Source organism: Amphiprion ocellaris, chromosome 8, assembly GCF_022539595.1.
Source record: "Amphiprion ocellaris isolate individual 3 ecotype Okinawa chromosome 8, ASM2253959v1, whole genome shotgun sequence".
In the NCBI taxonomy this organism is placed as follows: Eukaryota; Metazoa; Chordata; class Actinopteri; family Pomacentridae; genus Amphiprion; species Amphiprion ocellaris.
This window is the reverse complement of record NC_072773.1, coordinates 27032618-27045013: the sequence shown is the minus strand read 5'-3', so window position 1 is coordinate 27045013 and position 12396 is coordinate 27032618. Positions and strand designations below refer to the sequence as shown.

The following is a 12396-nucleotide window of genomic DNA, read 5'->3' as shown; positions in this document are numbered from 1 at the left end:
GAGAGGGACCTTTGAATTGTTCAGAAAGGAAAACAGGGAACCCATTGGTAGCTTTAGTTTAGGGTGCTACTGCGGTGTGTTTTTGGGTTTTAAGAGGTGAACAGGAAGAGTTTTTTTTCATATTGATTATCTTTTACTTTGTTCCTGGTTGGAATGCCCATCAATGTCAACATGAAGTTCACTTTTAGTTCTGTTGATTTACTTTTATTTTACTAACAGCCATTTGTTTTTAACCCCCTCACATGTTGTGTTGTTGTAAACTTACTCTTTCAAATAAATTCTCGTCTAACCCTCTGGAAACCAGCGTTTGGACTGTTTTTGTGTTGCTCCTCACCTACTGACAGATGTGGACTAAAGGCTATACTGTGACGTTTTTAGAGCGACATGCTATACTATGATGTTTGTTGGGCGACATGCTATACTATAGACTTTTTTAATTGACATATTACTGACGTTTTTTTGTTTTAGTTTTTTTTGTTTTTTTTTAAGCAACATATAAGAATTCGAACAGTTTTAAAAATTACTATACTTTTACTTGTGCAATGAATTATTATTCTATGGCATTTTTTAGATGACATATTATACTCTCAGCATCACTGGCTGATGTTAACATAAGCTGGACTATATCATTACCACCCCAAACCATAAAATTTAAACAGACATTCTTGCACTGCACACCTTTGCACTTTTAAACTTTATTTTTTCTGTTAAGCCACTTTATCCTCATCTCTCACCCTTGTATATATTGTAAATATTATTACTATTGTTCTATTATTATTTTATTCTTATCACTATGTCTACTGTTACATAAGCTGCTGTAACAATGTAAATTTCCCCTGGCGTGGGGAGAAATAAAGAACTTTATCTTATCTTATCTTACTCTGATGTTTTCTTGAATTACATACTATTTTGACAAAATACTGCACTATGACATTTTTTGAACCACATATCATACATGACAATTCTAGGCAACATCCTATCATTTTACAATTTTTGAACCACATAATAATCTATGTTTTTTTTTTTTCTTGCCAACATGCTGTACTATGAACTACAGGCCATACTATGGTATTCTTGAGTAAAGCATACTATACTTTGACATTTTCTGAACTACATCCTATACTATGGCATTATACACAGAGTGCTTTGGTTACATGTTGATTTATAATCTACATTTTTTTCAGTTTTGTTTTTTGACGGCATTACCACAGACCTGACTGTGAACACTGTCGACACCCACCTCAGGGAGACGCTGCCTAAGATCTCAAGGCTGCTTGGTCGTGGTCTTTCTGGCACGTACTCTTCCAAGATGAGCCGGGAAGTTTAACACTGATGGAATGACACCAGGTCTAAGCCGACAAACTTCCAATTCCTCCTCAACCCATAGTCTCTGGGAAACCTACATGGAGTAAGAAAAGTAGACAGAGAAGTAATTAAGTCTGTACACAACATATTAAAAAGAAATCATGCTCATAAATTAAGTACAAAGAACCGAATTTGCCAATATACTGGAGACCAGAGCTATTTAATTTGATAAGTATAACCTTGTTTAGTAACATTTCAATTATTTGAGAGCAGTCCTAAAGAACTGCCTGTAATCCTAATCATAAAATGGGTTTGGAGGAAGAACATAGATGGTAATCTGGATATACATGAGTTAGGCTTTATAACTACTGTTGGTAGTATTCAAGGTCAAGGTCAAAGTACTTTATTAATCCCGGGGGAAATTACAACAGTCTGTTGCTCACATCCACACAGACACAGAACAAGAACAAGGATAAAAGATAGAGTCCACATTTAAAAAATGCAATAAATAAATAATTAAAACAACACTGAAATGTGCAAGTTATCAGACACAGCAAAACAATGCTCAGGACATCTCCAGCACTCCTCTCCTGCTCCTTCCTGAAATGGCTGCATTATACAGCCTGATGGCACGTGGGACAAAAGAGTTCCTCAGTCTCTCAGTGGAGCACCTCAGTGACAGGAGTCTGGAGCTCATGGTGCTCCTCTGATGGGAGAAGACCGAATTCAGGGGGTGGCTCTGATTGGACAGGATGGCCCTGATTTTAGAGAGTGTCCTCTGCTCCACCACCTTCTCCACAGAGTCCAGACTCAGTCCAACCACAGAGCAAGCTTTACGCACTAGCCTGTTCAGCCTCTGGATGTCCTTCCTCTTAGCGCTGCCCCCCCAGCACACAACAGCATAAAAAAGGACACTGGACACAATGGATTGATAGAACATGTACAGTAACTTAGAACAGACCCTGAATGAAGCCAGCCTTCTAAGAAAGTACAGTCTGCTCTGCCCCTTCTTGTATACAGAGTCCATGTTTGCTGACCAGCTCAGTTTGTTGTCCAGCTGCAGCCCCAAGTACCTGTAGGTGGAAACTATCTCAACAGCAAATCCATTAATTCCGATGGGCTGCAGAGAGGAGGGTGCCCGGCGAAAGTCCAGCACCACCTCCTTTATTTTAGCGGTGTTCAGCTGAAGGTTGTTCCGCTGACCCCAACCCACAAAGTCTTTCACCAGGTCCCTATATTCACCCTCCTCTCCTCCCCAGATACATGCCACAATTGCAGTGTCGTCAGAGAACTTCTGCATGTGGCATGTATCTGAGTTGTACCGAAAGTCTGAAGTATAGAGGGTGAAGAGGAAGGGCGACAGCACCGTACCCTGAGGTGCTCCAATGCTGCAGGTCAGTGTTGAGGACCTGCCACCCCCCACTCGAACAAACTGTGGCCTGTTGGTCAAGTAGTCCGTAATCCAGTTAACGAGGTAGGGGTCCACAGCCATGATGTTAAGTTTCTCCTGGAGAAGGCTGGGATGAATCGTATTAAAAGCACTGGAGAAGTCGAAGAATAGCATCCTCACCGTGCACCCCCCAACATCCAGGTATGCGAGGGCACGGTGTAAAAGGTAGAGGACAGCATCCTCAACCCCCACCTTCTCCTGATAGGCGAATTGGAGGGGGTCCTTTACCAGCTGCACCTGAGATTGCAGGAACTGCAGGACCAGACGCTCCAGTGTCTTCATCAAGTGCGATGTAAGCGCAACTGGCCTGTAGTCATTCAGCTCCTGAGGGCGGCCCTTCTTTGGAACTGGAACGATGCAAGATGTTTTCCACAGTGAGGGTACTCGCCCCAGCCGCAGACTCAGGTTATAGACCTGCTGTAGAGGTCCTCCAAGCTCAGCAGCACATGCCTTCAAGAGCCGTGGACAGACTTGATCCGGACCTGCGGCCTTCCTAGGGTGTAGATGTAGCAGCTCAGTTGTCACTTGCACTGCTGTAATGGTGGGAAGCGATGGGGTCGAGGTGGGAGTGGTGAGCGTACGTGAGAGCGAAAGAGAGCCATGTGCAGGAGAAGCAGGATGGTGATGGTCAAGAGGAGCAGAGGAGGGATGTGGGGTGGAGCCAGTGGTCATGGGGAGACTGAAACGATTAAAAAAAGTGTTCAGCTCCTCGGCTTTCTGTAGATCCGGACAACCCACACGACCCTTGCCGCTACAGCCTGTAATGGTTTTCATACCATTCCAGACCTCCCGCATGCTGTTGTTACTCAGCTGCTTTTCCAGCTTCTTGCTGTATGCCTCATGTGCCCCCTTTAGGCAGATCTTCACCTCCTTCTGCACATCTCTCAACACCTCACCGTTTTTGCTCCCAAACGCCCTCTTCTTCTTATTCAGGACTTTCTTCACCTCAGAAGTAATCCATGGTTTGTTGTTAGCAAAACACCTCACTGTTTTAACAGGCACCACCTGGTCCACACAAAAGTTCAAATAGTCTGTCAAGCACCCCACTGCCCCCTCAAGGTCCTCCCCATATGAATCCACCAATACACTCCAGTCTGTTGTGGCAAAGCAGTCTCTGAGTGCATCCTCAGCTTCAGGAGACCACCTCCTGAGCTGCCTAGTTGTCACAATTTGCCTCTTTACAAGTGGAGTGTATGTGGGCTTCAGGTGGACCAGGTTATGATCCGATTTACCAAGAGGAGGAAGGGGGGAGACTGAGTATGCATCATTAATATTTGCATACAACAGGTCTATTGTCCTATTTTTCCTTGTGTGACAGCTGACATACTGGTGAAAGGAAGAAAGAGTAGTGTCCAAGGTTACATGGTTAAAATCACCAGAAATGAGAAAAAACGCATCAGGATGCTGGGACTGAAGAGCCGTAGTGATGTTGTAAATGGACTCACGCGCCGCCTCTGCGTCCGCCCTCGGAGGAATGTAAACACAGAGCGCGATGACGTGTGAGAACTCACGTGGTACGTAGTACGGTCTGATGCTAACAGCCAGTAGCTCCAAATCCCGGCTGCATAACGCAGTTTTAACAGTCACATGGTTAGGATGGCACCATCGCTGGTTAGCATACAGAATAAGTCCCCCACCTTTGCTCTTCCCGCTGGCATCGGGGTCCCGATCTGCTCGCACGACGGAAAAGCCGGGTAGGTCCACTGTAGCATCCGGTACGTAGCTAGTTAGCCACGTCTCCGTGAAGATGAGCAGACTAGCCTCGGTGTAGCTCCGTTGGCTCCCAATCAGCGCGGTAAGCTCATCCATCTTGTTCGTCAATGCATTAACATTCCCCATGACAACGGAAGGGATAGGTGGTTTAAAAAGCGTCCGATTGGTGATTCTAGCCTTCATTTTTGCCTTGTGTTTACGACGGGCTCGGCAACCCCGGTACTTCCGCCTTAGCTCCGGTGGAATCAGATGGCGTACACCAGCCTTAACATTGTTTTCCAGTGTCAGCAACTCTGCTTTCGAATATACGAGTCTATTAATGCTGGTCTGCATTAGTAGAAATCAGAGAAATAAAAAAAACAAGCACCAACACACAGCCAAGCAGACAGACGTGCAGCCGTTCTCACGCAGGCGCAATAGTATTGGTGGTAGTAATAGCAATGTGACCACTACTAGTAGTAGTGGTGATACTGGCACTGCTACTACAACTTGTAATACTATTACAAATGCTGATACTACTTCTACGACTCTAACAGCTGTTTATACTACTACTGCTGCTTGTACTTTTAGTGTTACTACTACTGCTTGTACAACTATACTACAGCTACTATTAATCGGCTGGTTTTTGGTTGTCAAGCTGCTAGCTCGCCTTAGCGTTTTGCTAGTGGCTAACTAGTTAGCTCTCATAGACTGGAAGCTCTCAACAAGGTTTCATAATGAAAAAAGAGCCAAAAACTATTCTTACCTATGAAAGTCATTCCAGGTTTCCTTGTCTCAATCGTACGACACAGTGTGCAACTGTATGCAGCACAGTGAGACGGCATACTTGTTGTTTCCGTTTTAAATGCTGTCTACATCAACGGAATGCACTGAAACTTTGCCCCCACTAGCTTAGCCTCGCTGTAGCACGCAGCTCAAAGAGGGCGTGTCCTATCTACTCATTCATATCTATGAGAACAACGGTAGCTGCACATAAGGACGCCTGACGTTGATTAGCTGCGTAAATACCATTATATATACAGTCTATGGTAAATACGTATGTGAATCGCATCATTGGCTGCAGCAGCCAGTCACCGGTCACTCACAGGGGCTTTCGACTGGGGTGGAGCCCGTTCGGAGTCGGAGCCGGTGCCCGACGTGGCGCCGTTTTTTTGTCTTTCCACCACCGGAGCTGCGGCTGCGGGCTCCAAAAACTGGGGCTATTTCAGGCATCAACTCGTTGCTGGGCCAGAGTTGAGAGCCGAGCATGTCACGGGCAGGGGGCGGGGTGACATCTAAAAACATCTAAAAAGATAAACATAGATATGATCATCAACTTATTGCGCGTGTTTAACCGCTAAGTAATAAATGCAAGCGTAGTCGAAGCTAAGTAGCTAAGCTAACGCTAACACGTTTACTGTTAAGTATCCAAACGTCTTTGATAATTACCTTTCTTCTCAAACGTGATCGCCGGGCATTGGAACGGCGACGCCGATGGTTAACCCCTAACAGAAGGTTTTGCTGTTCAGCGATGGCAAGGCACACTAGCAAAGCCATGAACACCACTCCAATGAAGTCCTCCATTGTTGTTGTGAGGGTTTCCATACGGTGCAAACGCTGTGAACGGCTACGTACGCAGTGACGTACACACGTTTTGTGGTGGCGCAATAACGCAGCTCCAACTTTGCTCCTTCCAAATGGAAACACAAACCAGTTCTGGGGCGGCACGAGATTTGAACCAAAAAAGCACTGGCTCTCAACTTTGAACCAACCTAGCACCTGGTGCTCTTTGGTCGAAAGCCCCTATCACTGACTCACATTGAAGAATAGCACAGAATGAATTGCTACGTGTTTACTTTATTTACAATTTAGGTTGGATTCTTTTTTTTGTGCGCAGCGCAGATTTTCTGTGCGCGGAGACCGTGTCAGCAGTGCGCAATTGCGCACGCGCGCAGCTTAGAGGGAACAGTGCTCGCATGTTATTGAGTTTGCATTTTTGCTGGGGTAAAAATAAATATATCTTGATGACAGTGCACAAGTGGAGCAGCTTAAAATATTTATTGTAGAAAATAATCTGTACACTCTGACAAAACAAGCAACCAGCACTCTTTATTTTCATCAGTACAAGAGGAAACTGAGTGCAGCGGATAACTCAAGGCCACTCGTGCAACACCTGTATAATGGTGGCTTTCACTACAGCCTCAGGACATGAAAGCTCGAACGCTGCCTCTGATGACAGCTCTGCAGATGGGGCAGTGACGCAGGCTGGCAGCACAATCACCACAAACCACCAGATGACCACAGGGGATGAAGACAATAGACACCAGCTTGTCCATGCACACTTTACAGGTCCTCTCCTCCTGCAGCTGCCTCAGCAGCTCCTCTGGACTCGGATCTTTCACTGTTGGAGAAAATGCAGACACACACATACGATTTGTTCAAGTCAGGCTATGTGACTCAATGTGTTTAGAGTAGCCTTACTGTATGGCTACAAGAAAAACACAGAAAGCTTTTTTTTTTTTATTGCAAATCATTGAGTTATTGAACACTGACCTTTCTCTCTGATGGGTGTCTGTGTCCTCACATTTCCTGCACTGGAACCCTGCCTCACATCTGGCTCTGAAGAATAATAAAGTCAACCATGCATATTATGAACTCAGACATTCATTTTGACATTGACATAGGAACACGATTGTAACACTCCTCAAGAGTATATTAGAAAATTTGTAGCTATACAAGCATATTTTAAGTCTTCGAAAATGACTGGGTCTTTTAGTGGTTTGAATTGGAAAAGGTTTCCTGCAGTAAATGACAATTTCAGTAGCTGTCAGTTGTGTAAGAAATAACTAAGTGGAAGGGCACTTGGAGAGCAATTTCTCCACCTGTGCCAATGCAAATGCCCTATCTTGCAGTTTTAATCATTGTTAAGAAAGTGACAGGGATCTGTGCCAAAATGTGATGAGTCTCTTATTTTCCTGTTTCACCTCTTTGCTGCAAAGTTTCCTGAAATTCAGCTCGTTAGTTTTTGTGTAATCCTGTTGACAGACAAACTGACAAACTGCACTGGAGCCCTACCTCCAACTCAACTCCTCTTGTTGGAGGAATGAAGTAAAAATACTGCCTTTAAAAGCTTAACTGAAAGCCTGAAAGTATAACTCACAAATAGTACTTTAAGTATCCAAAGGAGAATACTGGTTCTGTAGAAAAATGACGCTTGACAGGCAAGTTATACATTTTGTGATATAATTGAAATGGATTTGCCAATTTGGGAACATAACTTTATTTGTGGTTGGTCAACATGGAGCTAGACTTGTTTACATCACAGTTTCATGTTTATGTCCTTCAACCTTCTGGGTCAGAAGGTAGTTAAAACAGTATAGGAAAGAAGAAAAAAGGTACAAATCTTTATAATAATGGCACAGTGTGATATATTGAATAATTTTACCTCTCTTTATCTCAATTTGGGAGTTAAATTAAACTATCCAAGAAGTTTAAAGAAAAATATCTCTCTGAAACTGTTAAGCATTTGAAATATGACCAGGAGCCCCAACAAGACACTGTCTTGTCTCATGAAAAAAGATTTAAATTTTTTTTTAAAAAAAGATAACACTCATTTAATCTTTGGCATGTCTTATGTTTGGGCATGTTATGTAAATAGTAGATTGTCGCTTTGGCTTTCATATAATGACATAATAATGGAGAAAAGACAGAATTTTCCTACGAATAGTAGTGGAGTAGAGATACCAAGTGGCAGAAAATGGGATTACTCAAGGAAAACACAGTGCTTGTGTAAATATGCTTTCCACCAATGGCTGTTACCTCTGCTTTGTGGCCCTCTTTGTCTGTCCTCCTCCTCTGCCTGCAGTACATCAGTAACCAGGTCAGATACAGATGTGTAATGCTGGCCTGTCAGAAGGTACTTGGTCTGGACCAGACTCTCCACCAGGCTGGCTTCAAAGCCCATCTGCAACACAGTCTGCACCACCGGAGAAAGCATGACTGATGACGCCCCCAGACCTCCGACCATATCTGGGTGATGAGATCAAGGGAGAGGTGAGGAAAATAAGAGAAGCAATGTAGTGACCATTCACCGGGTGCCATGTCAATTTTACACCTGTCCAAGTGGGAGGTATTATACAATATGCAAGAAAAGTGGGCAAATGAATGAGTAATTGTGCAGCTTACCTTTGTCTGCCAATATATCACGAATTTCAGAGCACAGACCTCCTCTGTATGTGTGCTGAAATGGATTATAATTGGGCTTCCTTCATTGTATGGAATAATTTCCCTCTCATAACTGTCCTGCAACCATGACGAATTGTCAAATGGTTTCCATAGCACTCCCTAATTACTGCAATCCTCTAGCAAACATTATCTCAGATAATTGAACATCCATTAATTTAATTTTCAGCAGCCTTGCAAACCAAAAAAATGCAACACCTTTTCTCCAAAGAAGATCTACTCAGTAGCTAATTTGAGACTTTCAAGTACAGCTCATGCAAAGTATGCTCCTATCCATCAAATCGCTATTTCAACCAAAGGGCTACGCCCAGGTTGAGATAAAAATGATTAAATAAAGTAGTTGCAGCCTTTATTTTCTCTCTTTGTGCAACCTGCTGTGCAACTCAAAATGTTTGCTCATCCTTTCCGCTTTTGTGTGAACAAGTAAGACTGCATTCTGGCACTTTGATTCTTTGCAATGCCGGATATACAAAGATAATTGCAGGCATCAGAGCGTGAGGCCACTGTATTGTTATTAAAGTCTGCTTGACAGGAGTCACATTTGTTCAGGTTCTTACATACATAATGATCATCCTCTTCCTTGTTTCATATGACTTACCGTTTCTGGAGCCAATATCTCTGCCTGTGGAAGTCTGTGATCCTCCCTAGAAAAGATTTGACATTTTGAATCGACAAAGAAAAATGTGACTCATTTGAGTGCAGCAATGACAAACTTTCACTCATTAATATGTGATTATAATGACTTTAATATTCTGTTGCAGATCCTGAGGAGACAAGAGGAATAAGGTTCTCACCACAGTCTCACCCAGATGGAAATGAGCATCCTGTATGTTGCTGATATAGTCTTGTCCTCTTGACTGGATTAAGAACTCACATCTGAAAAAGCACACAAAGAGGCTGCTTTATAATCTGCAAAAAATATATGAACCAGTCTATCTATCTATCTATCTGTCTGTCTGTCTGTCTGTCTGTCTGTCTGTCTGTCTGTCTGTCTGTCTGTCTGTCTGTCTGTCTGTCTGTCTGTCTGTCTATCTGTCTATCTATCTATCTATCTATCTATCTATCTATCTATCTATCTATCTATCTATCTGTTTTGTTTTGTATTATTGTCATGTAGGGGCTGTATAGTGGCTCGGTGGTTAGCACTGTCACCTCACAGCTAGAAGATCCCAGTTCGCACCTTGGCCTGTAATCTTTCTGTATGGAGTTTGCATGTTCCGCCTGCGCATGCATGGGTTTTCATGAGGTTCTCGTGAAAACCCATGCACATGAGGTTTGAATGTGAGTGTGCTTGTTTGACTACCCTGTGATAGACTGGTGACCTGTCCAGGGTGTCCACTGCCTTCACCCCAGCCCCCCCGCAACCCTAATGAGGATGAAGCGGTGTATAGATAATGGATGGATTATTGTACAGTGCATTCACGTGCTGTTCAGAAAATATAACTAGTTGAATTCTGTATTATCATTTTTTTCTTAATTTATGTGTGATCAGAGATGGGACATTTCATGAAGGCTTCAATTTTATTTCATATCTAGACTCTCCCATAATCCGAGACTATTACTATCTACTTGCTATATAGCAGATTTTTGAATCAAATTTCAATGCATTAAAAATATGTGCTGAAAGTGTGTCGACAAGCAACGTCCTATCATTCTTATCTCTGAAAGTGTTTAATATATCAAGCTCAAATTTAAAAGATACCTTTGTGTATTTATGTATTTTATGCAATAAAAATTACAGGCAATCAGAGATGGTCAAACAGAAATTGTTGTGAAAATTGAATGTAGATATGTCTTTATGACTCTGGCTATATGTTTGGGGTCATTATCTCCCACATGATAATGCATGACAGATAAGAATGCAGAAATGCCAAAAACTTTCGCACAGTAACTTATATACAAAATAAAACTCCTAATAATAAATTCAGCTGATGTCTTTATGTTGTTGTGAAAATCTTGTTGTTACCGTGGAAACCATTTGGCATGTTCCTGCCAGGGGTCGTCGCCTGGCTCCCAGTTCCTCAGTCCTCCATCACAGTAGAAGCATTTGACGTTGTCACCATGACCTGCAGTAATGTGTTAAACTACTGTGAAAAGGGTCTAATTACACAGATCAACTCGATCTTTGCAGCTTTACGGTAAATATAGAAACTGTCTTTACACCCCAATATTTTCCTAAATAAAAAAAAAAGATACATTGATCAAAATGTACAAGGAATCAATCTCATGCACAAACTACAACCTGTTAAAATTACGATTAAGACAATTTAAGCTTTCAAAGACACAGTATAAAAATCAAGGCTTTCACAAAGACATTATTTTATATTTCTTTTCATGATATTGTGTTCACAACCTGTGTTTTGCCTGAAGCTGTAGAGTACTACTTCTTTAGCAGCCCCAGCTTTGTCCAGGTTGTTCTGTCCACAACATCATGACTCAGCAGGACAATTGTACTACGAACTCTTTCACATAGAGGGGTCACTCTAGCAGGGACTAGGTCTGTGCTGAATATTTCAATAAAACACACTAAAGGATCCTCAGTGTTGCACAAAAACTGAAAAGAAAGAAGGTGATCAGGGTAAAAATGTTATTTTACTTTATAGTAGGACATTGTGTACCTGTGTAGAAAAATCCTGCTCTGGCGAGAACATCGGGCTGGACTGAGGCCTCAGTGGGCCAGTTGTGGAAAGTGGTGAGCCGGGAATCCTCTGCCTCCATCTCTGGGTAGACGGCTTGTCCAGCTGTTCCCTGGTCATCCATCGTCATCCTCTGGAGCTGACTCAGCAGCTGGCCATCCACAGAGTCCGAGGAGCCAACTTGGAGAGGAATATTTCCCACAGCTCGACCCAGTATGAAGCAGCAAGTGGGAAAATGCCTCTTGTGCTCAGCAGCTGGACTGTCTCCGTGTACCCAGCATCTTAAAATCCCTCCACAGCAGAAACACTGAACTTTATCCCCGGGGCCTAGAAAGAAGAAGCCTGCCCTGGCCAGGTCTCCAGATGTGACAGGTGCATCTGCTGGCCAGTCAAGAAAAGTTCGAAGCCTCTCTCCTTCTCTTCGCATCTGAGGCTCCTCGAGGATGTGGAGCATAGTTCTCCTGTCATCCGTCATTCTGCAGCATGTAGGTCTTCCTTTCCCTTGTTGTCCTATGCCAGTCCTCCCTTTTGCGGTCCATAGTGGAGCGCACTACTGAAGGTGAGTGCAGCACACCAGCTGAAATAATATGATCAGCTGCGGGGGCCTGCACAGCGGCCTACAGGAGACTGCTTTCCAGAAAATCCCCTGAATGCCAGAATGTATGCTCATTGATCCTTGCATGAATGACAGCCTGAACATGCCATGTTGCTCCGCCTCTTAGGAAAAAAGGCTCAACATGAAAATCATTACAGAAGCATGCAATGGCCTAACAACTAATTAAAGGGGTATTACAGAGCCATTAATAACAGTTATAAGCACACGAAGGTAACCTAAAGCTTACAAATGCATGGCATTTAACCTATAACTCATGAGAATACATTTAATTTTGTGGTAAATTTCCATTAGTGGCATGCTGGATTAATTCAGATGATTCAGATTACATCACATATAGGAATTAAAGTGTAGTAAAGCCTTTTCAGCTTTATCCCATAGGTATTGATTCTGAACTTGCAAATTAATAATTAAAATGTGAGTTTTAACTGGTTAAAAACATAAAATAATAAGCTCAC

The 12396-nt window shown here is 42.9% G+C and overlaps 1 protein-coding gene across 1 annotated transcript; it reads right to left on the bottom strand.

Moving 5' to 3' along the window:
* Positions 1-6490: 6490 nt before the first annotated feature.
* Positions 6491-11998, bottom strand: birc7 (baculoviral IAP repeat containing 7). Its single transcript, XM_023278667.3, has 7 exons — positions 11308-11998; positions 10656-10755; positions 9484-9565; positions 9288-9333; positions 8267-8476; positions 7001-7066; positions 6491-6848 (listed from the first exon to the last, which is right to left on the bottom strand). Exons 1-7 carry the CDS (start codon positions 11798-11800, stop codon positions 6649-6651), a joined length of 1197 nt encoding a protein of 398 aa, XP_023134435.1. The 5' UTR covers positions 11801-11998; the 3' UTR covers positions 6491-6648.
* Between the last annotated feature and the right edge of the window lie 398 nt (positions 11999-12396).